Consider the following 26,840-nt stretch of genomic DNA (forward strand, 5'->3'; position numbering starts at 1 on the left):
TAAAACCAATGTTTAAAGTGGGGACATTATTAGTGGCCATTCAAAATAAATGGATTATAAAGAAATACTGTGAACACCATTATACAAACAAATTAGACTACTTAAACTAAATAGACAAATTCTAGAAAACCACAAATTACTAAAATTGTCTCAAGAAGAAATAGAAAACCTATATAGACCTAGCAAATATGGAAGGGATTAGTACAAGTCCTTACAAACTTTTCACAAAGAAAAGGGGAAAAGAAGAAAAAATAATACTTTTCAACTCCTTTTATGAGGCTGGTACTACTCTCATACCAAAACCAGGCAAAGACAGCACAAGACAAGAAAACTAAAAACAAATATCACTTATGAATATAAATTGAAAATCCTCAACAAAAGAAGAGTACACCCAATCCAGTAACATAAAACTATTTTTGTACTCTGACAAAATGTGGTTTTTCTCAGGAATGCAAGATTGGTTTAACATCTAAGAGATGAACTAATTTAATACTATATTACTAAAAAAAGAACAAACCATACAATACTCTCAATAGATGCAGAAAAACCATTTGAAAAATGCAATGCACATTTATTATAAAAACCCAAACAAATTAGATAACAAAGCTCTCTCAACCTGATAAAAAATATATTTATGACAATTGTCCAGATAACATCATATGATAATGTCAGGCTGACAGATTTTGCTTTTAGAATGAAAACAAAAGTGATATCCACTCTCACTATTTGTAGTTAACATTGTATAGGATGTTCCAGACTGTTTGATGGGGAGATAAAAGGACATACAGGTTGAAAAGAAAGAAGTAAAACTATCTTTATTAACACATGACAATATCTCATATGTAGAAAATCCTAAGGAATCCAAAAAAGGACTACCAGACTAATCAATGAGTTTATAAAGTTTGCAGGATACAAGATAACATACTAAAGTTAACTGCCTTTCTTTATACTAGCAACAGAATTTACAAAATCATTTTTTATTTTTAAATTTATTATTTATTAACATATAATGTATTATATGTTTCAGGGGTACAGGTCTGTGATTCATCAGTCTTACACAATTCACAGTTCTCACCATAGCACATACCCACTCAAAATAAGAAAATATTTCCTCTACAATACTATCAAAAGAATAAATGCTTTGGTATACATTTCATTAATTAAATACAAGACTTTAACTGAAAACTCCACAACTTTGCTGAGAGAGATGAAAGAAAACCTAAACAAATGCAGAGATATTACATATTCATTGATTGGAACTTCATATTTTTAATATAACAATTCTTCCCAATTTTATCTATTGATTCATTAAAATAGTTATCAATTTTCCACAGGCTTTTGTGTACAAATTGACAAACTCATACAAAAGTTTATGTGAAACTGCAAAAACAAAAGCAACTACAATAACAACAAAAAAGAAAAAATTGGATGACTGCCTAATTTCAAAACTTTCTATCAAGCTCCATTTATCTAGACAGTGTGTTATTGAATATGGATGAGTATATATGCCATGGGACAGAACTGAGAATCTGAAATAAACTGTTATGTTTATGGCCAATTGATTTTCCACAGTAGTGAAAAAGACAATTAAATGGACAAAGGGCAATCTCTAAAAAAATTACTGGGGCAATTATATTTCAACATTAATTAATTAAAAATAAAAATATATATGAAATAACTCATATCATTGTCTCACACCATATTAAAACAAAAAATAAAAAAAACTCAAATGGATCAGAGATCTAAAGTTAAGAACTAAAATCATAAACTTCTCATATAACATAAGAGAAAATTTTTATGACCATTGGCTAGGCAAAGAGTTCTTATGTGACACCAAAAGCATGATATATGAAAGAAAACATTACAAGTTGTATTTAATGAACCTAAAAAATATGTGTAATTTGGACTTAAATCAAAACTTTCCTATCAAAAAGTCACTAAGTAAGAACATGAAAAGAAAAAGCAAGGCAAGTAAAGGACAAAGTATTTGCAGTCACGTATTTCATGACAAAATCATATTCAGAATATACAAAAACCACTTACTGCTCAATATTAAGAAAATAAATAATACCATATTTTACAGTCTATATGAGTAGAAATGGCCTTAGAGAAGATATAGAAATTGCCATTTAGCATATGAGAAGATACTCAAAATTGTTAATCTTATAGAAATGCAAATTGAAACCACAAGGTGATATGATTTCATACCCCTAGAATGGCTATAATAAAGAAGATAGATAATATCAAATGTTGGTAAGAATGGGGAGAAACAGGATATCTTATACACTGCTAATGTGAATGTAAGATGAGGCACAGCCACTTTGTAGAACAGTTTGGCAGTTTCTTAAAAACTTACACATGTATTTACCATACACCTCAGGAAGAAATTTGTATAAGAGATCTGAAAATATATATCCACCCAAATACTTGTGCATGAATTCATTTATTCATAAAAGTTAGTTGCTAAGAGAGTAGATCTTAAAAGTTCTCATCACAAGAAAAAAATTGTGACTATGTGTGATGATGAATGTTAAGTAGACTTATGGTGGTGATCATCTTGTAATATATACATATATTGAATCATTATGTTGTACACTTAAAACTAATGTAATGATGGCTTCACAGGGGAATTCTACCAAATAAAAAAGGTAAACTAATATAATGTTAATATGTCAATTATATCTCAATAAAAAAATGTTAAAAAGTGGAAACAACCCAAATGTTTACCAACTGATGAATGAATAAACAAGATGTACACATTGTGAAGTACTTTTTAGCAAGAAAATGTAACAAAATACTGATACCCAATACAACATGACAAATCCTCAAAACTTTATCCTAAGCAAAAGAAGCCAACCACAAGAGACAACATAGTGTACCATTCCATTTATTTGAAATGCATAGAAACAGCAAATCAATAGAGACAGAAAAATTAATGATTGCCTGGGGCTAGAGTTGGGAACAAAGAGAGACAATAAAAGAGCTCTTCTTTGGGTAATGGAAATATGTAAAACTGAATAGTACTGATGATCAAATACCTCTACACATTTGCAAAAGTTTTTGAATTATAGACTTGCAATGGGTAAATTTTATGATACATAAATTATTCCATGATAAATCTGCGTTTTTTAAATCTGGGTTTTAAAAGGTCTGAAGACCTTCTCTATAATGAGTTTTCCCATATTTTATGTTTATATTTTCTTTGTGTCTGTGTGTGTGATCTTTTAAGGTGCATACTGTGAGGAGTCAATGGAATGTTATACTTCTCAGGCTTGTTGGAAAGGGGAAATTTGCCAAAATAAAAGCTCTGCTTACATTTGTGAATGCCCAGAAGGATTTTTTGATGAAAACTGTGAAACCAATGTGAATGAGTGTTCATCAACACCATGTCAGAATGATGCTGACTGCATTCATATTCCAAATGTAAGTCTGAATCTAAGAGAGTGATTTATATATACATTTACCATTACCAAACTATCTGAAAAGTACAAATATAATTAAAGTTTCATTAACATATTATAAATTTCAAAATCAGAAGTATCAGAAAAGATACTTCATTTGTTGATTTTTTTGTTTTCCTATTTTAAATAAAAACCCCAATTTACAAACAAATTTCATTTTTGCTCTTCCACTGAAATTATCCCTTGTGAACAATATAATTTTTTTTTTTTTTTTTATATTTTATTTATTTGCGAGAGAGAGAATGAGAGACAGAGAGCATGAGAGGGAGGAGGGTCAGAGGGAGAAGCAGACTCCCTGCTGAGCAGGGAGCCTGATGTGGGACTCGATCCCGGGACTCCAGGATCATGACCTGAGCCGAAGGCAGTCGCTTAACCAACTGAGCCACCCAGGCGCCCGAACAATATAATTTTGTAAACATTTCATTTTTAGTTATTTTTAATTTTTTGTTTATTTGATACTTTTATATTTAACATTTGAATTTAACATTTAAATAAATAAGACTAGGAAATGATGTAATAATTTCCACAACTCACTATCTTTTTCTTTTAGTAAGATTCATTTTTGAATTTCTATTATAAATTCATATTAATATCTTGAAGTCTTCCTAACTCACATATTTGATGGTTGATACTGGCTATCAGCTGGGCCCTCACCTGGAACTATCAATCCAGAATCCTAAATATAACTTCTCTGTAAGGCCTGGGCTTCCTCACAGCATTGTGGCTGGGTTCCAAGAGCAAGCATCCCAAATAATTAGACAGATATGGTATGGCCTTTTAAACAGAACTTTGAAAATCACAGAGCATTACTTTCTCCATAGTCACAGCTTGCTTACATTCAAGGGGGAGGGAAGGATAGTTCCTAATTCTCAATTAAGTGTTTAATTCAGGTGGTAGGAAGTGTGTGAGATGATTGTTGTGACATTTTGGAAAATAGATTCTTTCACATTGTTATACAGAGAACTTCTACATGCTTATAAAAATAGCTTCCATTCCTCGCCAGGTAAGAATCCTTTTATTATCTTTGAAATATCCAAAAACGTTTGTAAAAAATATTTTCTGATCTTTCTTAGGGTACTATGTACATCTGTTCACCAATATTTACAGGCAAGCTTTGTAAGAGACAACTTCAAACACCACATGAGTCATTTCCTTGCAAGAATAATACCACATGTATGAAATATGAGAAAGATTATCATTGCAGGTATAATTAATTACTTTCCTATTTTTTTAGACAAAAATACATGAGTTTTAAGACCATGTGGACAAAAATAAAAGAATGTTCTGTTTTAAGCTTAAATTTTATTTAATGGCATCTAATATTCTACTTTAAGTTAAGGTAAAAACATTTTAATGTGTTTTTATGAGTTACTTTAAAAAACTAAGAAATTCTCAGGCATAATTTGGACAAAGAGTTGTAAAACATTTTTGTTTTATAATGGAGATATTTAGGATAACTGAATAATATTTAAAGGTCTATAAAGAAAAGATAAATGTAAGTATGTCTACTATACATAGACGATGTTATTATTATATTTTGAAAGTATAGAGTAAACCATCTCTTCCTTCAATTTGCAGACCTCGGTTGACAGTTTTTTAGGGTCTTTAGGCAGGATTTTAAAAAATATTGTTTTCTTTAAATAAGGATTTTCTAAAAGTTACTCATTTGTAAAAGACAGAAGTGACCTAGTTATCTGGGCCTGTAATTTTAGTCCATTTCAAATAGCTTTATAGATAGTTTCTCACACCATTAGGAAGTACAATTTGTACTCTTCACACTTACTTGACTTTTATCTGGCTGCTTAAAGTAAGTTCTGTTGGGCATTACTGAAGGGCAGTAAACAGCCTCAAAATGTTAGAATATTCATAAAAGCAGAAAATTACTAGCTATGGTACAGGAAAGCCTTAAATATACTGAAAAGAAACAGAATATGCATACACATCACAGAGGTACCAAGGACGGTATTTTCATCAATTTCGAAAGGAACTTAATTGCAAAGTTTAAAAACATACCAAGCTTTTAAAATGTGACATTTTCAAAAGAAAATGAAGAGAAGCTTCTTCATTATACAAAATCTTGGAAGATCTAGGCAAATTTGTGTATGCATTCAATCTTATATTAATTTATCAATAAATTCAATTGCTATCCTTTTAAAAATATTGACTTTTTAATTTATAATTTCTAGTTCTGAGCCTTATAGTGCAAGTATATTTATAAATATACATAGAAAAGTGATCAACATTTAAAAATATAGGTAGCATTGTATAAATATGTAAATATACATTCACATATATATTTATTTTATTTTTATTAGGTAGGATGATTTTATTGGCCCTTATTTTTAGCATTATTCTGATGTCTAGAAGGCTTTGTTTTAAATATCATCAACAGGAAAACTAGATAACCAGAGGCATTATTGCCATCTCTTAGTTGATTGTTCTGTTATTAATTAATAGATTTAATTTTAAAATTATGGAGTTCAATCTAGAATGCTTTGTTAAGCATGTGCTAGATAGGATGGATGTTGTAAAAATTCCAGTTAGGTTTCTCTAGGATGGGTGAAATATGTCATGCAGGTAAACTAGTGTAACAACTTTGAAGTAAACTTACTCATGAAATTAATGTGAGCCCCACTATATGTGTTCTAATTGTTGAAATGACCACATTCTTTAAGAATTTGGCAAACATTTTGCTCATCTCCAATCTACTTAATTAAAAACATGGTCCCCTCCTTTGGTTAAATTAGACTGCTGATTAATAGAAGGTAAAGTATAAGGAAAGTGAAAGGAGAGTAAACACAGAACTGCCTCAACAAGGCAGAAATAACAAAGTCTAATTTGAATGATGAGTGAAAGCCTAAGCCTCAAAAATTAAGAGTATCATACAGATGTGGAACACAAGAGCAGAATTTCCAGCACCCAGATTCAAACCCCCTAAACTCACCACTGAGTCAAAATGATTTCAAACTCTGACTCAAATTAAGTGATATAGCTATAATCAACATAAATTAATAAAGCATGAAGTTGAAAAAATGACAAAAAAAATTAGTCTTGGAGTCTCTTTTTCTTGTCCCAAAGGAAATTAAGAGAATGACTGAAAATAAAAAGAAAAATGAAAGCCCTTCAACTTAAATACCTTTAAAAAATAAAAAAAAAAGAAACAATTTATCTGTGTTTTGCTACCTTAGAAAGTATATTTTTTCTAGATCAATGATTCTCACACTTTGGTTGTAATGGACTTTAGCTTTTTTAGAATCTCCTGAAGGGCTACTTAAAACACAACTATTTCCCACCCCTAGAGTTCTAATTCAATAAATCTGGGGTACGGATTGCAAATGTGCATTCCTAACAAATTCTCAAGTGATGCTGATGCTGCTGATTTGGAGACCATACTTTAAGAGTTACTGGTTAAGATGAGCTGAGCTCAAATAACATCGATGCAGAAATCCTCCTATACCTCTTTCCCTCCTACATCCATACACTTCAACCCAAGCTTTTGCTCTTATATTCTGAATTTGGGAGAAAAAAAAAAATGTGGGGCTGGGAAGAAGTAAAATGAAGAGACTAGAACACTGATGATGGTATCAGGCTCTCCATTTTAACATATAGACTAGATCTAAATTCCTATGATTAGATGAGAGAGGAACTGAAACAAAATTATTTCCTTGAGAAGGAGCATAAACCACTAGTTATGAGAATTTATTTGGTACCTAAGTAACCACAGTAATACAGTGTCAGAAAGGAGTTAATTTTTGCCTGTGTTTATACACTAGCATTTCCCTTAACACCTAGACTATCAAAACCTTTAGGTGTCTATGAACTTAGTATAAAAAAATGTTATTTTTAAGAGCAATAAGTAACAGTAGTGAAGCATCGTAAGTGGCATTTCTGGGAGCAAGTGGAATGCAAGTAGAATTTGGTGGAAAAAAGAAAGTGGATAATTGATGTCTTGGTGTCATCAGAGAGGTAGAACTTAATTTTGGTAATTTTCTGAAATTACTGAGGAATTTTTGACCGAGGTGTTAATACTTTGGCTAAAATTTTTATTATTTATTTTTTGGGCTAAATTTTTTTAAAGATTTTATTTATTTGAGAGAGAGAAAGAGAGAGACAGAGCACAAGTGGAGGGGGAAGGGCAAAGGGAGAGAGAGAAGCAAACTCCCTGCTGAGGAAGGAGCCTGGTGCCAGCCAATCCCAGGAGCCTGGGATCATGACCTGAGCCGAAGGCAGATGCTTAACCGACTGAGTTACCCAGGTGCCCCTTGGCTAAAATTTTTAAAATAAAGTACAGTTTGTGGGATACAGTGATGGCAGAAAATGGAAGAAATTATTTAGAAGAATGCTTGAAGAGTTTCTCTGAATACTTGAAATCAGCTACGGTTCTGCCTGAAAAGGGATGTTTCATTCAGAGTAATCTAGAAATACTGAATGAAAAAACTAAAGGATTTGAGAAGAGCTAAGGGAAACCAATAATGTTTGAGTAATCATCCTGAGTTTAGAAAGAGTGGAGGCTGTTTCTCTTCCATACTGTTGAAAGGGAAAGCTGAGATTGCAGTTAGTAGAACGGAGAGAGAAGTGTAGCTATAGTATAGAACATTCTGACATGAACTATGAACTTATGTAGATAAACACAGTTACTGCCAACATACAATCTGGCAGCGAGGGAGTAGAGGAAATAAATACCCGACCTTATTCTCCTCTCACCTCTGACCTGCTGCTAGTGCAGCACAGTAGTAGGACCCAGACAAAAGTCACAAGTCAGCATTCTGAAATACAGTATGGGATGGACAAGGATGAAAAGAAAGCATCTTGGAGGAGACTGTCCAATACTCAAAGCAACGTACAAGAGATTAAGATAATGAATTGCAAATTATAAGACATTAGGATTATGCTTAGGGAAATAGGAGAGAGAAGTGTCTTTGGAGGGGGTGAAAAGGGGATGAGATCTCAGAGATTAAGATAGATTGGATGTCTACCTATCTGTGGGCTCCTGAGAGGCAGATCCTTAATCTATCCTCCACGAGGTATCAGTGACTCTTAATATAATTAAGATAACAAAATTGTGATAACAAAAGAAGGCTGCATGCACGTGAGTTTTGAGTTTCTTGGCTCTCAAATACACAAGGACCCAGAAGTTAATGGAGTGTATGACCAGAAGAGTGACCTAACCTTTAGAGTCAGCACCGGTTAGACAATAAGGTCATTCATAGTGAATCTTATGGTATGGAAACCTTTACCCATTTTCAGCACCAGGACTTGACACAGAAATGGGAGAACAGAAACCAGAGAATTGTTTCCCACTCTTCTCGATCATCATTGCTCTCTGTCTACAATGGTGAAAAAAAAAGGGGGGGTTTTGTTTTTTTAGCCACAGGAAATGAATTGTTTGCACTTTTTTTGCCCTTTGATAGTTTAAATAACCATTTGGCAGAAAGTCTGCACTTGGGTGAAACTGAACCTCCTGCTGGAGATTTTAAAGAAATGTAAAACAGTAAATCTCTATAGTGACATTGACAAATTTTCTTGAAGCATGTAGCTGAGCCACAGGAGGCCATCTTGCCACCATGAGGAAATCTAGCAAGGGGACACAGCCAAAAAAATACCAATAAGTATAGGACTGAAAGTATTAAAAAAAGCCAGAATCTATGTAAACTGAATTTCATTCAATCACAGATTTTAAATAGTTAACTTTTTGTACTATTCGTAGTTCTATTTTTTTACCTGATTATTATCTACTAAAAAAAAAACCTAAAATATTCCTATACTATAGTTGACTACTTCATAGACTATAATTTTGAATTACTGTGAAAGTCTATTCTTGCGGCACCTGAGTGGATCAGTTGGTTAAGCGTCAGCCTTCAGCTCAGGTCATGATCTCAGTGTCCTGGGATCAAGCCCCATGTTGGGCTCCATGCTCAGCAGGGAACCTGCTTCTTCCTCTCCTCCCTGCTCTTGCGCTCACGCTCTCTCTCTCAAATAAATAAATAAATAAATAAATACATAAATAAATAAAATCTAAAAAAAAAAGAAAGTCTGTTCTCCTGTACCATATTCAAGAGAATAACTGTGTTTTATTCATTTCTGTATCTCTGGATCCCTTTACTATATAACACATAGAATATTTTCTAAAAAAGCTATTTAATTCATTATTTAATTTGCTTATAATAAATATTTGGGATTTCACTGAGTGAGATAGAAGGTCTTAACTCTAGATGTGAAATGAAATTCACTAATTTAATAACTATTTATTGAGTGCCTACTTTTCCATAAGCTTTCCTACTGCAATAGAAACTCTTCTACTGCAGTAGAAAATAAGAAAAACAGGCAAAATATCCTCCTCTTAACAAACTTATAGTTTAGTAGGTAGGTAATGTTTTAAAGATCACTCTGACTCACTTTTGTAGACTAGACTACTAATGTATGATCCCAATCATAGAAGAAGCAGGGAGAACAGCAAAGAAGCTACTCATTTATAATACAGCCTAGAGAGAGTGATGACTGACACCATCACTAAGGTGACACGTGATGATGGTAATTAAGGATCACGTTTGGGACATATTTCTGAAGAAGATTCAGTATTTTTCTGAAGGGCTGGATAAAAAGAGGTCAAGCATAATTCTAAGGTTATTTACTCCATTGAAAGGTTAGGAATAGAATTTTCTAAAATGGGGAGGTCTATAAGAAGAGAAACATGATTGAGAGGGGTAGAAATCAAGAAATCAGTGTTGCACGTATTAGCTGAAACACATAATATAACCAAGTGAAGACATTAAGGTAGGCTTTCAGGGATGCTAGTTGCTATTTTAGAGATGTCTGGGCTACATATATACATTTGAAAGCTAGCCACATGGAGATGGCATTTAAAACTAGGAAACTGAATGAGATTAGTTTACAGTGAGCCTTGATAGGGAAGTGAGAGGTTTGCAGACTGAGACTGTGGACCCAAGAGTTAAAGGAATGGAATATGAAGCTAAAATGTAGGAGTCAGTGAGTTGAGGTGAAAAAAATACAAATGGTCATTACAGAAACTATAAAATATTTTAAGAATATTAAGACAATGGTAGACTTCTCAAAGTATGTGGTTAGATCTAATTAGAGGAAAGTGAAAATTGATCTATGCAATTGGCAATTGAAGACAATGTTTCGTTGTTGCTTTGTGGTTGTTTTTTTCAGTTTTTACTTTTTAAAGGAACATTTTGACAGAATAATGGGAAAAATTCACTCCCTATATGAGCCATCCAAACAAAACAAAACAAAGAAGAAGAAGAATGGGGAAAAATACTGATTATACTCAGTCTACAAGTGAATAGAATGAAAGAACTGGACTTTATCTATAAAGAGTAGCAGAAATATAAGTAATAGAGTGGCAGCTGAAGAAAGTTCAAAGTAGGTTATTTTAAAATATTAGGCTAGATAGGACGGGATATATAGTATACAAGCAAAGGAGTTGGCTTTGATAGGATGGTGTATGTTACATCAATTGAGATAGCAGGCAAAGTAGAATATTTGTACTTACAGAGGTGCTTTGAATATGTGGTGAGTAATCATTTGGAAACTGTCCTCTGATTAATTCGTCAAGTGAGGTAGGAAGCAAGGTGAGATGAGAAGGTGTGAAATAGTTATACAGATGAGTAGGAGGGAAATAACATTATTGATACATATCAATAGAGATCCTAATTGAAGTGAAGAATTAGTGAAGATTAATTTACAGTCAAGTGTTACATCCTCAAACCACATGTTGTTATTCATATGCCCACATAAAATAGCCTGAGTGTTGAATTAAACTAGGGTTGAATTTTAACCAGGCAACAATAATGGAGGGAATTGGGGCAAATGATTTGAGGGTGTATGCAAGAAGTAAGTATAGAAATGGACCATGTAATATAATTTAGGTAATTATTGAAGTGATGACATGATAGGGGATAAGAGACATTGAAGTGTTGGTAGGGTCAGTGGATTATGAGGAGTGGAGAATTGTTGGGGAGAAAAAAAGGACTAGAAGGAGTGAGCTGGAAAGAGAAATGAGGCTGTGAGTGGAATATGAAATACTTGAAATTAATATTAAGGAATTTAAGATTATGGAAGGAATAGAATTATGCATGATGGTAGTATATGGAATACTACAGTGGGAATAGGTTGTAAAGTTAGGATGAATATTGAAATCTTCCTCAGTATCCTCCTCCAAAATGCTAGAATTTTAAGTGGATCAACTCTGCAGATATTGAAATAACCAAATAAGACTGGGATTATATTACAAAAAGATATAATAAGCCAGGTGTTAAACATTAAAGAATTAGAGGGAATGCCCAGGAAGGCCGGCTATGAAAGCAACAGGAGGAGATATGAGTAGCATGGTTTGATGGCATCTTCAAATAACCGAGATTTTTAAGGAGAAGGATGAGACAGTGATCCTTTTGAAGACACAATGAGGAAAAAGGATACCTACCTGATCCAGCCCCTGAAATATGAGGGGTGAGGGAGAAAGAGTAGCCACCACTAAAAGATTAGAGTCAAAATGAAAAAATGTGTATAGAAATGATTGGGGGAAAAGATCCAAATGGTGAGGAAGGACCTGGGAGGCTCTGGGTTCTTGCAGTGTCTGGGGTAAATGGTAACAAGGGGTTAACCATTATGGCCTCAAACATGGATCATGGTGGGGCGATTGTGAGTTCTGGCATTAAGTTGGAGGTGTGAAGTCTTGTCAGAGCTCACAGAGCTCAGTGGACAGCCCTCGGAAGCTCCTGCTAAAGTGGCAGGTCTCTGTGAGCCCCATTCCATTTATATGAGTGGAAATGTCCAAGGCACTTCAGACCACAGTTCCAGCGAGGCTTTCTAGGATCCCTGATGGAGGGATCATCATCCTATTTGATGGAGGTGTAGAGGTAGTGAGCGAAGGGCATTGTGACCTGACATACAGGATTCTGAATCCTCCTCATACACTAGTTTGGGAAGCATTTTTAACATAAGACCACATAAAGGCTTTGAAGACTATCATGAATCACACTCCTAATTGCCATCACACACACACACACACACACACACACACTCACACACATACACAAATATGAAGACACACTTATCTATTCGAATATTTGCTGAATGCAATGACTCCAATATTTTCTATATATAAAGATAATCACATTCTGAACAATCAGAATGAAATGAGGAAACCTTAATCAGGAAATAAATGTTAATAAAACCAGCTAGAGTATTTCTCTTACAATAATTTTTTTCTACTCTAAAATCAATTGTTTAACAAATATTTATTGAGAGTCATCTTTGTAAAAGACACCATAAACTAGATATTGGAAATATATATATATAAATACTATATCTTTAAAAAAATAGAAATTTTGTGATGTGCATATTTTTGCTTTCTAAATTTTATTTTTTCCACCCAAATTCTAAGATATTTCATGGGATAATGATGCTCTATTTTATTCTCACAGCTTATTCCTTTTTTAATTTTCCTTTTTCCTACTCACTGAGCTGCAATTAGAGCCTGTTTGCCCTGCTTAAGTGTCAACTCAATGTATTAACACAATTTATTTTCCTCAAGTCAGTTTCAGCATTTCATTAGTTTGCATGATGTCTCACCATGTCAGCCATGGGTAGAATTAGGGTTTTCAGTTTGTGTCACAAGCAAACCTAATTAAGCATGCGATGTGACTTTCAAATAGAACACTATATACACAGAAATGCGTAGGTCAACATATTTCCTTTCAACATATAATAAAGTTATATTTTCACATTAAGTCTGACAGATGTGTTTTAAAATAGCAATCACACATTTGGATCAGAATTTGTTAATTAATGGAGGGCCTCCACTTGGTCACTCAGTAACTCTCAACTAATAGGACACCTCAATTTCTTGGAGTTAATTATATCAAAAGCTGGCTGCTGCATTTTTCTTCTCTTGAAATCAATAGCCATATTTATAAGGCTAACTTCCTCTTTTGAATAAATCATTCTGAAATTTAGTGTAGAAAAAAGTTTGTTAAAGTTTATAGTTTTATCATTGTAGATGCTGGTTATAAACTATATTACAATTAAAAATATCTAAGACATTATTGACATTTCCTCATCAAAAGTAGCTTCCACTACTGTTAGCATAATTTTATATTTTCAGGGAATTATAATTGACAGAAGTCATCCTCAAATATGATCTCCTAAGTGCTTCATTTTGAGAATATATGTTCACATCAGTATGATCTTCATCGCATTAGTCCTAGAATTATTAATTTCCCTGTAAATAATAAATAATGAAACATTATGACAGAAGTTAGTGCAGACCTCTGTGCATAAAGGTTGACTCAACATTGTGTGACTTCTAAGTTTTCCATGGCATACTTGATCAAATGAATCTTAGCCCCATAATGTTCTGCACAACATCAAATACTTCTTAATATCCAGTACTATTTTGCTATGCCTTCTGGATCGCATGTTGTTAGCAGCAAATTCTCTTTTGTATACTTTCTTTTTCTAACTGAAACCTGAGGATGTATAGTTCCCTTAGGTAGCTACTCTTCCTTCTTCCACAACCTGTGAAAGGAAATGTATAGAAAGCCTTGCCCTTGTTATCATATCCAGACCATATTTCTTCCTCTGAAAAGCCTATCTATTTTTAGCATAGGACATTATCTATACTAGTCTCTAACTCTTTGTTCCTTCCTCCCAAGGCTCCTTTTCAAGTATCTTTTCTTCTCTCAGTTCCTGCCCATCTCCTACTAAAGGCTTTAGCATCTGGCTTGCTGTCCTTTTCTCAACCACTGTTGTCATCTTCCCTGATGACTTTGATATCCATCTTGTAAATTCACCCACCTTGGTTACTTACATTCTTTGCAATTATTTTGTAATGACTTTTCCTCTTCCTCCTGATCTTGGCAAATTTCCCATGGTCATATGTTATAATTTATCCTGACCTGTAATTGCATACCCTACAACATTTTGATTTAAGTTTCTACTCTCTGATCACCAATTCATGTATTTCAAGTTAACTCATTTGTGTACTTTAACACCAAAATTATGTCATTTTTTTCCTACAACCAGCAGGCACCTCTAATTATTTGTTTGCACTCACTATCCTCTGCCTATCACCCTTGGCCTTGGTCTTCATTTTGCTTTTTACAAAGCATAGCCATATATCCATTCTTAAACTCCTTTTTTCTCTTTTTCTATGTTCTATTGACCTGAAAACACAAAACCTGTTTAACTCTATAACCCATCGGGTAAACCTGGGTCCACTTTCTTTCATACATGTCTGATGTGGCATCTCAAACTTAATATATTCCAAATTAATGGGTTTATTTTCAATCCCTGGATAAACCTGCTTTCCTGTCAGTGTTCTTTAGACTTATCTTTGATTTCTCTGTCTCTTTCTCAGCCCACTTCTTGTCCATCATCAGCAAACACTTTTGTTCTCTCATAAATACATTTCGTGGATATGAACATTTTTATCATTATGAAGTCAACACCCTTGTTCAAGCCACCAAAAATTCTCATCTGGAACAGTTTGATAGCCTCCCACTTGACCTCCTTGTTTTGACTTCATTTAAGTATATGTAGGACATTGAATGAAAGCCTCACTAAGAAAGCAGTGATTTGAGTAAGGTGATGGAACATGCAACTCTCCGGAGGAAAAATGTCCGTGACAGAGGAAGTATCCCAAGCACAATCCCTGGCTACTGAAATCACTGTAATGAGACCAGTGTAACTGGTCTGGAGAAAGCAGGGGAAAGTAGTGAAAATGGAGAGGAAACCAGAGATAGGGACAGTTGCAGACCATGCATGCCACTGTAAGTCTTAGAATTTTACTCTAAATAAAATAGGAAGTATTACAGTGTTGCTGGCAAATGAAGGACATTATCTTCCTTATCTTTTAAAATGGTACTTTGTTGTGTTGAGCTGTGGAGTGACATAGATAGATGTAAAGAGATCTATTAGGAGCTAATGCAGTAATCTAGATAGGAGAAGATAGTGACTTGGACCAGAATAGGAGAGGACATGAAAAGAAGTGCTTGAATTATGGATACATTTTTAAGATGGAATCAATTGGATATCCCCCAGAAACTATGGTAGCTTGATATACACATCATTGGGTGTTTTGCTCAATTGTCTCCTCAAAATTTCTTTCCTGTCCATCTTGATAAACATTCTGAAAATAGTTCTCAATTACTCTCTCTACTTTAACTTATAGTGTTTTTATAAATTATAAATCATAATATTATATATTATAAATTAGTATACATGCTAATTTTCATTAGAAAATATAGCTATTTTTGTCTAATAATATTGTTTTAAGGCTTAAAGAACTGTGAAATATGAATCATATATGTTTTGAGATCCAGACAATGACTCAATTTCTCAGTTTAAGCAGAAAAGATAAATTGATAAAATGAATAGTGTATAAGTTAGACATTTGTCTATGCCCTAACAAGTTACAGTAAGCAAGCATATAGTGGTTTTGCAAAGCTTCTATTGTAAGAATAAGTCTATCTACCTCAAAGGGTTTTTTTCCAAGAAGTGGAATAAGTACATGGCAGTGTTGAAATTGATACAAGTAACTCTGCATCAGAATTTCCATCTATAGATTATGAAACCAAAGAAGACAAAAGTGAATCACAATGCTTTCTTTGTGACAAAAATTACAACTCACTTATAATCGAATGGTAAAGACCCAGAAAAAAAAAAAAAAAATGTAGCTAAACCTCCTCCAAGTCTTCAAACAAGTGATAGGAGTATTTCAAGATAACAGAGTCAGAGAAAATTATTTAGAGTTACTTTATAACTATCTCCTTCCATTTCCTAGAATAGTTTAGAGTTTGAAAGAGCCATTTCAGCAACTAGAAAACTTTAAGCAAGAATATGCTTGCAATCCATAAGTGACACTGTTGACATACTATTTTTGAAGCTAGCTCTTTAAAAAAATCAAATAATATTTAATTTTCAATTTTCATTTTTGTTGTTTTATGGAGTGGTTACTTCATTGTTTCAATACATTAATAATTTTCCTACCAATTATTTATAACAGCATTGAAACATTTCATTTTTAATTTTATTAAGCTTATGTTTTCCTTGGGGGTTTGAAAAATATATTTTAAAAACTTACATTTAAAATATGGTAATTATTTAGGTTCATTGATTTTCATTTTATTTTGTGAATTCCTTACACTTTAAAAATAAATATATGTAGTAAATGCCAGTATTACTGCATTAGATGAAGTATTTTTCAAAATGCTGGTGATAAAATTTGCTTACTCTGTTTTATTCAATGCTGTGTCCCCAAAAGAGCCTAATTTCTCATTAAAACCAGTAGTATGTATTCCATAGGTCATTGAACAAAGTTTGTGATACTCTATCCAAGAAATAGAGTAAAGCTAATTGTCTAATAAATATTGGCTTAAAACTGTAACCCAATAATGGAGAGACATTTCAGGTAGTTATAGGAAATCATTTTGGGAGGAAAAAGAAAAGGAGAAGATAAAAGTGTGTGTTATTTTCTCCTAGCTTTTCCATTATCATATTTTATTTCCATTATCTTTCTTTTCTTTTCCTTACATGTATCTTATTCAGGTCCTCTGTTCTTCTATATATTAGCTCCCCTTTTACCACTAAAAATAACACCTTGGATATTTTCATCACAATTATTTACATCCTTCTTACCCTCTAGTTTACATCCTTCTACCCTCTAAAAATATTTACTGTTTCCTACTACTTTAATATTTATTATAAAACAATAGTTTTATACAAAAATATAATTATACATTGGCTATTCCATGAACATGGTAAACTGAACGGCATTTCTTTCTCCTCTCCCCATACTTAAAACAGCTGACTTTTTTGACCAAAATGATTGCTAGACACCTTGATCAGATAAATAGGTTAAGTTTTAGCTTCCCTGACAATCTCAACAAAAGCAATTTATGCAGATTCTCTTGCTTTGTGAGCTGGGAAGCATTTGTAAATTAGCAGAGGGACAACAGAACAATAACCAGAAAATAGCAGCTACTTCATCAGTATAAACACTTTGACTATTTGAGGGTAGGTCAGAAATCAACTTACTTACGTGTTCTTGTTCTCCTTTGCCATAAAGAGTCAATTAAGTTCTGAATTTAAGGACTGTAGACTCTCAGTGAGAGTTTGCTCAGTGATACCAAGGAGGAAAGAGGCCGGATCTCTCTGGCCTCAGAGACCGTAAGGAGAGGACTGATGTCCTGGTTTCTTCAACTTTCTTGGCCCAATTTTTCCTTCCATTCACTGAAGGATACCGCACTTAAGACACTGAGTTAGCAAAGAAAAATTCTGGATGCAAGAGAGGCCAGAGACAGGAGAAGAGCATGAGTTAAAATAAAACGATCACAAATTGAGGATATTAGAATCTCTGGAGGAGAGAGAGGTCATATAAAATTAGATAACTGTAGTCAAAATAAGTGAAAAGATTCCAGAGGAGGGCACATAGATATACATACATATGAAGACTACAACTAAAAAACATACTAATCAATTAATGACGTGGATGGAAAATTGGAAGGAAAGTGGTAATCCAAATTATGGAAATCTTGAATGCTTTATGGAAGAAGTATTTTAAAGTAGAGAAAAGAGTAAATACATAGGGATCTGCTTTTATCTTCACGTACATACATGACCTCACCCTAAATTTATCCTGGTCTTATGAAATAGTAATTGCCCATGAAGCTGTCCCTGATGCAGACTTTGAGAAAACAGCAATAACCTGTGCTTGCCATATACTGTAACCTGCATTTCTCTTGAAATATTCTTTATCTAAGTCTTTATTTCCTGTTCTCTACCATGAGGAAAGGAAAACAAAAAACAAAAAAAACTTTTTCACTGAATATGCACCGTGGCTAGGAAAATAACTACCTACAGAAGGAGCTCAAGGATTATTTATTGAAGAGCTTAATGGATGAATTAGTTAATGAATCATGATGAAGAAAGTTGAGTGTCTTGGAGAATAGATCAAGGAGATCTAACGTATGAATGATAGCAGCTCTAGAAGGAATAAAAGAACATATGGAGGAGAAGGAATAATTAATCAAGTTGTAGAATATTTCTCTGAGCTGGAGCAAGGGCTGAGTCTGAGTATTAAAAACACTCTATCCAAGCTAGATTGATGATAAAAAAACACACAGTGAAATATCTATCAAGCTTTAAGGCAGGAAAAAACAATTTACCTACAAAGGAAAAGTAATCAGCATGGCATCAAATTGTTTATTTTCAATACTAGTCGCTTCAGGACAGTGGTATAACATTTATAGCTTTAGAAAGCATCTATAGACTACCCAGAGAAAATACTGCCTCCTCCAAATCTTACACATGACTACTATATATTGGGTAGTGAGAGAAATATTTATATTTATGCAGACAATCAGAAAACCTATCATCCAGGTGACCTATCTGAAGAAGATAACTGGAAAATATTCTTTCTAAATATAAAATGGACTAGAATAAAAATTTCAAAAGGGAATATGGATTAAAAATGAAAATTAAAATGTGTGCATGTATGTGTGTACATGTGCATGTGTGTACATACATGTTCATATACTCACATAGGTGAACATAAATAGATAATGATAGAATATCAAGGTACATATATAAAATAGGTGCTAAAATAGGGCTCCTGAAGCAGATGGGACATCCATGGAGGAAATTGTATTTAAGGTCTAGAACTAAAAGAAATTAATTATGTGAGCAAAGCCCCGGGATTTGTTAGTGGATAGGAAAGTAGACATCATGTGGAAGAAATATGGCATTCCACGAGGAAAATTATGTATCCAGATTTGTGAAACAATTAACTTTTGTTGCCCCCCCCAAAAAAACATAGTAAACATTATGTGATTGGCTTTACATCAAAGAAATATAAGTTTACCATTAACAGAATGTAAATGTTTTGGAGCCTTTCTTTTCTTTTCTTTTCTTTTCTTTTTTTGGGGGTGGGGGAGCTTTTCTGAACTATGAAGAGCAGAAGGAAGGAAGGAAGGAAGAGATGAGAAAAAGAAAAAAAAAGAAGAGGAAAGGATCTCTGAAACCCTAAAATAATATTTCTCTCCAACAAGGAGAATTTATCTCAAGGGTGGAAATGAGTACCAGTGCCTGGATTCATCCATGGATCTCCTGATTGTAAAGAGCTATATGTAAACCAAAAGGACCTAAGTATGCAGACCTCTGCTATAAGACTCTTCTAAATGCATGGATCTCTAAGGAGGTAGAACAGTTCCCTAGCTATTTTATAGGAACAGTTTGAGTAATAAAGGTTATCAGTGAAGTCAGCAAAGCCATGGGCAGTGGAAAGCTGAGAAGCAGCCTGAGTTGACCATAGTGTTGGCATGCACAGTAGAAAGTCTGGCATGGTTAGGGTCAAAAAGATGTGAAGGTATGGGCAGTAAAGTTGACGCAATGTTCTGGGAAGAGTGGCAGCTGTTGTAGTAGAGCCGGCCTGAAAGGTTAGTGCTGTAGTTCAGGCCCTGGAGAGTTTGAGTTTATGAAATGATCACAGTATAAGGAGAAGTGGAGGCATGAGAAGCACCATGGATTTACATGATCCCACATATACCAGTGGATGGCAGATAATAGGAGGGAACAGCATTTTTGAAGGTAAGGAGATGAGGCTTCCTCTTAATTTCAGATCTAAAGGTTTACCTGACAACTCTTTGTCTCTCTGAAGCATCTCGATCTCACTTTTTTTTTTTTTGAACTTCAGTTAAAAAGATTTAAGTTAATCACAGTCTCCAGTATAACAACATATTACCATTGATTCATACAAGGCTTCTTTCATCTTTTAATACTTGGTTGTTTATTTTCTTTCATTCCCATTCCCTACTTCCAGTCTCCTGATTTTCACTCTTGTTTTTGATACTTCTGAATATTGGTAACTCTTACAAATTCCTTCATGATCTCTTTCTCCTCTCATCTCTTGCTACTCTCATTATTTACTTTGAGCTCTAGTCATGGAGAACCACTTGCAGTTGCCTGAGAACAGCATGTTTCTTCTCAGTTCAACAGTAATAGGATAGCGCAAAATTTACACTTTATGTATGAAAAAAACCTAAATTGGTACTAAATTAGTTAAATAAAATATATATTTTTAAATATACAATTAGAATCAGATTCATTAACATGAAACTTTTGATGACCAAGGTTTCTGAAGAAGAATGGACAATTTGGACAGGAATTGGCTTCTTGTTTATAACGTCCTTGGATTATTGGTAATATGGGAACAGTGGTGATAGACTAGGGTGGTGGGCTAGAATGACTTCTTGCATTAGCAGTTTCTGCTTTCTGTAGGTGCTTCATTTGGACTATCATGGGGAAAATATGGATATAAATGTATATTTATTACATCTGAGTATTTCTTCAGGATAAAGTCCTAGAAATAGAATTTTGTGTCAATGAATACAACATACTTTTTTTCATTTTCAAATATGAGTTTAGTGGTAACTATTTCTGTTGTACATTTTGAGGCTTTTGCATTCAAATTCTGATAGCTAGCATACATTTTCTAAGGATCAAAACTTACATACCATGAGAATCATCTATTTCATAGGAATTGGAATTCTTCATCCATATAAATAAATAAGCCTAGCATCTTTTAGTTAGTTCCACCAAATATTTTGTTCTATTCAGCTATTCTTATTTTTATTCAATTTTGGCAATCTATATTTTAACATAAACGTTTTAGCATATTTGCACTGAGGAATATGTAGTGTTGTTAGCTTCCATTTGTCCTCATATTCCCTTTTGCATTTTTATTTTTGTGTATTTGTGTTCTTTCCCTTGATTTCTTAATTACACATTCCAGAAAAATATCTATCTCATGATCTTTTTAAATAAATGACTCTAGCCATATTAATTGTAGTACTTGTTTCTTGATGTGAAATGTAGTCAGTGTAATTTTGTGCTAAATCTTCATTTAAAATAAAATTATTAGGTACTGTACATGTCCTGTAAAAAAACTTAAAAAAAATCAGTTTTGCTTAATATTGTAATGTCATAGGGAATGTGTAAGTAGGCCAATATAGTTTATTTTTTCAACGTAGAAATATGAATGAAGAAAGGGTAGAAAAACTAAATATAATAAAATTTACAGATTTTTTAAATTGCCAAATATTAGCTATTATGTTCTGATATTCACACAGACCAGTTCATAAAATGTGTTTTTGCCCTTATCAAACTGTTAAAATATTCTGATTCACTGTGTTTTAAGTGTTCATTTTTTATATTTTCTTTTTCTTTCACTTTTTGCTATATATTCTCAAGTATGAATTGTACCCTACTTTTGACATTTTTGGGGGGAGTGAGGTGACAATTCAGATTTTATTGTTTATATTGAACATATTTTATTTCTATCTACTTTTATTTCAAAGCACTTCTTTCTTTTTTTTTTTTATTTTTCTTAAAGATTTTATTTATTTATTTGAGAGAGAGAATGAGATAGAGACAGAGAGAGCATGAGAGGGGGGAGCGTCAGAGGGAGAAGCAGACTTCCTGCTGAGCAGGGAGCCCGATGTGGGACTCGATCCCGGGACTCCAGGATCATGACCTGAGCTGAAGGCAGTCGCTTAACCAACTGAGCCACCCAGGCGCCCATCAAAGCACTTCTTTCTTAACTCATTTGGCTCTATTTTAATTTTTGTTAGCCACTAAGTCATCTCCCTATTTATATACTATCTCACCATATTATCTTCTATATTGTATTTCATAAAAAGTCTTATCTTTTTTTTTTTTAAAGATTTTTATTTATTTATTTGACAGAGAGAGAGACACAGTGAGAGAGGGAACACAAGCAGGGGGAGTGGGAGAGGGAGAAGCAGGCTTCCCGCCGAGCAGGGAGCCAGATGCGGGGCTCGATCCCAGGACCCTGAGATAATGACCTGAGCCGAAGGCAGACACTTAACGACTGAGCCACCCAGGCGCCCCAAAAGTCTTATCTGTTTAACTTATTGAGCTGAACTGTTGATTCTATTTGAAATTTCTCTCTTCTTTTATGTATTTTCCCTTTATCTTTAGCATCTTTCATGTTTACTTGCACTTTTGTAATAGAATTTCTCAAAGCATCCATATTATTCTAGAGTTTGCTTTTATTTATTTTTCTTTGTTTTTGTTTTCTCTGGTTTAAATTCTTAAGTGGCAAGAATACTATTTAAGCCTTTTCTTTCCCTGGCTGCAGGCTGAGTTGTTAGGATATCATTAGGATGAGATTCAAAAGCTCCTCTTAGATTTCAAACTAGGAGTAGGAATTTAGACATGGAGGGTTGATAGCCTGTAACTCAACAGGAAAATTTTCTCATTATGGGTTTCCTCTGCCTTTGGGTTAAACCTCCCTGGGCCAAGTTTTAAAGATGGTGTTTTGGGGCTTCCTTCTTAGTATATTGTGAGAGTGCTAACACTTCGGCACAATATTTCATAATTATTAAGTTCTGCTTTGTTTAGAAACCTCTTTCTCAGAGTTGCTGCTCCCTAATCTTCGTTCAGCAACCTGTTGATCTGATCTCATGAAGGACTGAATATTAGTTCTTTACTTAATTTATAGCTCTGATCCTTCTCTTTGGAAACCATACTCCAGAACAATATAAGACCAAATAACACACATGTCCTTAGCTAGTCTTGGACAGTTTGATTCATTCTCTCGCAAAGGAGAATTGAGACATGATAAGTACAACCCACCAAAATTTGAGGATATTCTGGTGTTTCCTTATTCCTGCTACTCCTTATCCCCAGTAGGAAAGAGTGGGAATGATACCTTTCACAACAAAGTGGTACTTGGAGTAATTTCTGGGTTTCTAGGTAGATCCTCAGAATGAGGGAAGTAAGGTAAACATGTCCTAACAGGTTTTATTAATAGAGTAACAGATACAATACTTTTAAAGTTAAGACCATACTTAATTTTAATAACAGCTCTAAAATTAGTTATATGACCAAAGTAAATCTCTTAACTCCTCTGAGTTTGTTCCTTCATTTAATATAGTGGTAATGATATGTATCACATGGGATTTATAAGGATTGAATGAGAAAATAGAAAATAGTGTTAAAATAATTAGCCTAGTTGCTGGCACATAGTAGGTGCTAAAAAAAAAATGGATGGTATTCCTGACATAAATGAGGGAATGGTTTAATTCTACAAGGTGCCAGTGCCAGGCTATACCTTGAACAGTAGGAAAAGAGAATTATTAAAGTATTTTACTGATGTTATTTCAGTTAAACTGTGTCAACATGGCCTTTGATTCCTTCTTTTATGAAATTATCCTGTGTTCTTATAAGATATTTGAAATAATTAATATATGATATAATTCACTTTGTTATTAAATCAGTTTGTAACAACTTAGTCTTAAGAAATATTTTGGGGGCTCCTGGGTGGCTCAGTCGGTTAAGTGCCTGATTCTTGATTTCGGCTCAGGTCATGAGGTCGACCCCCGTGCTGGGTTCTGTGCTGGGTATGGAACATACCTAAGATTCTTTCTCTCTCTTTCCCTCTGCCCCCCCTCCACACGCCCTCTCCCTCACTCTCTCTAAAAAGAAGAAGAAAAGTATTATTTTGGCCTTAAAATCTCTAGTATCTACTTTAGAGAGATACATTGTCATTTAATTTGGTGCTCCATTCACTTTCAATAGAAAGTTTGCTAAACATGATTTAAAGTACAGGAATATTTCTCACAAATTAATGAGAGTGAGGGCAAAGGAAGACAATACACCATGTATTCTTAGCATCTTATTGATTGCAGCTAATGAATTGCAGTAACCTGGAATCCAGATTTGTTTTGTGTGTCTCAACATATCTATAGAGATGCTATCAGCTAGGAACACCTGGGGCACTCACCAGGGCTGATATTACTCTTGGCAGCCTCCATATACGTTTCCCCCACAGGAGCCAATGTTGTGGCCTCTGTGGTTCTTATGCTTACAAGATGTACTTTGCACCAACCATCAGGGATCTTTGATAAACAAGGTTATTACTCAAGTACTGGGGTGTAAAGGGCATACCCACAGGCCAGCAGCCAAGTTGCTGGCAGAGAGAGCGAGCAAGAGAGACTATGTGGACCTGGGGTTGTGCATTTATTGGGGTCAAGAGTGGGGCACCTACGGTTTCACAGATTCACTCTTTACTGGTGAATTTAGAACGAAAGAGTGGGAATTAGAGAGCGGGAAAGGAAGTGGCCAGTTATTTAGTTACACAGGGATTTGTATAAAGAGAACTTCATGGGTGGGGAAGGCCTGTCTTCTTATCTCGTTGTGTAGCTAGTCTCTGTGTCATACAGATGGCAATATGTTTATTTGAGATGGGTGTCTGAAATGGATGCCTTGGCAATTAAAAGCTTAATGTCAGGCATTGCCATTACAATCAAAAAAGCTTATGGGGGTAATCGGAGGGGGAGATGAACCACGAGAGATGATGGACTCTGAAAAACAAACTGAGGGTTCTGGGGGGGGGTGGGAGGATGGGTTAGCCTGGTGATGGGTATTAAAGAGGGCACGTTCTGCATGGAGCACTGGGTGTTATACGCAAACAATGAATCATGGAACACTACATCAAAAACGAATGATGTAATGTATGGTGATTAACATAACATAATAAAAATTTAATTAATTAATTAATTAATTAAATCAGTTAACGTAAAAAAAGCTTATTCCTAGGCACTTACACTACAAGATTGCTTTATTTAGAAAAAAAAAAAGTAAAGATGACTATAAATAAAACCCTATAAGTAGCCTGTGACCATACTATTACTGTTCACTGTAACTGTTTATACTATGTCTCAAATTTATGTGTGTCATTAAATCCTTGTAGCACATGATCAGTACATAATGGCTTTCCTAAGCACTAGAAATCTCACTTGTCACCCTTTTTTCACATTTTAAAAATTGTCTTATTTATTCCAATAGTTTTCCAAAACTTATATTTTATTGTTAAATATTCAGTTAGGCCAAAATTAGTTTTACTATTAAATTCTCAAAAGATAATATTAAGACTATTAAATGAATGTAGTTTACGCTGATTCTCACTAAATAAATCATTTTTTTCTCCTTTGCTAAGAACACAAGCATGCATAGACAAAATTAATGATTAAAAATATATGTTGTATGTAATTTAAACAAAGCATTATTATTTTTGTCAAACTGTTAATAGGCTTTTGTGAAAATATTTAAATTGTAACTTTTCTTATTTACATGGATGTATTTACAGTTGTTTGCCAGGATTTACTGGAAAAAACTGTGAGAAAGTAATTGGCCACTGTAGACTGCTCAGCATCAACTGTCTGAATGAAGGATGGTGTTTCAATATAAGTGGAAGATTCAGAGTAAGTAATTTAATACATGGCTGAGTAATTTAGCACTTGAAAATACAATAGCTTCAGGCAGTCTGTATTTCAAATGCTTTTATTAATCTAAACCAGAGAATTATATCTTTATATGTATATTTAAACATGACTTATATAAAGTTTAGTAATGGAGGGGTGCCTGGGTGGCTCAGTTGTTAAGCGTCTGCCTTCGGCTCAGGTCATGATCCCAGGATCCTGGGATGAGCCCCGCATCGGGCTCCGTGCTCTGCGGGAAGTCTGCTTCTCCCCCTGCTTGTGTTCCCTTCCTCCCTGTGTCTCTCTCTGTCAAATAAATAAAAATCTTAAAAAAATAAATAAATAAAGTTTAGTAATGAAGATTTTTAACTTGTAAGAATTATGTTGGAAGGGCATTAACAAGAGTTCTAGGCAGTGTGTTTATTATAAAATAAGTATATAGCTAATTGAGTCCTGGCAATATATCTCTGTATATGTAAAACCACAGTTACTAATGCCATAAGCTCTTAAACTAGATGGAGAATAAAGTTAGTGAGATAGTTAGGATATACAAATATGCTTTTTATTGGTGGATAGTTTTTGAAATGACTTTACAAGTACACAATGGGTGTGCGACAGACAGTAAGGCATATCTACAACTCAGCATTTCCACTTTCAGGTATATCTATTGGAAAAATTATCAGGCATGCACTGAAAGAGCCATATACAAGAATTTTCACGCCAAATCTAAAACAAACTTAAAGCCTAAGGATACTGTATGGTGACTAACATAACACAATAAAAATAAAAAATAAATAAATAAATAAATAATAAATATTTTTTAAAAAGCCTATGCATAGGAGAGTGGAAAAATTCATCATGGCAGAGTCACACCATGGTATTATAATGAGTGGTTAAAATAAGTGAACAATAGCTACATGTATTAATATTTTAAATATCAAAACATAATGTTGAATTTCAAAATCTTATTGAAGACTGACATAGATAGCCTGATAATAATTAATTAAAATTTTTATACACAAGGAAGTCCATACTTTCTATGATTGATAAATATATAGCAAAAGTATAAACA

General features: G+C 33.8%; 1 protein-coding gene across 2 annotated transcripts in view; it reads left to right on the forward strand.

The window, feature by feature from the left end:
• Positions 1-26,840, forward strand: part of EYS (EGF-like photoreceptor maintenance factor) — a 1,566,128-nt gene that overhangs the window by 88,192 nt on the left and 1,451,096 nt on the right. For both annotated transcript variants that reach the window (XM_078055169.1, XM_078055170.1), the window contains exons 3-5: positions 3,230-3,423; positions 4,535-4,665; positions 25,657-25,771. In XM_078055169.1, coding sequence (XP_077911295.1) covers positions 3,230-3,423; positions 4,535-4,665; positions 25,657-25,771 — 440 coding nt within the window. The remainder of the gene's footprint in view (positions 1-3,229; positions 3,424-4,534; positions 4,666-25,656; positions 25,772-26,840) is intronic.

Source organism: Halichoerus grypus, chromosome 9 (assembly GCF_964656455.1).
Source record: "Halichoerus grypus chromosome 9, mHalGry1.hap1.1, whole genome shotgun sequence".
NCBI lineage: Eukaryota > Metazoa > Chordata > Mammalia > Carnivora > Phocidae > Halichoerus > Halichoerus grypus.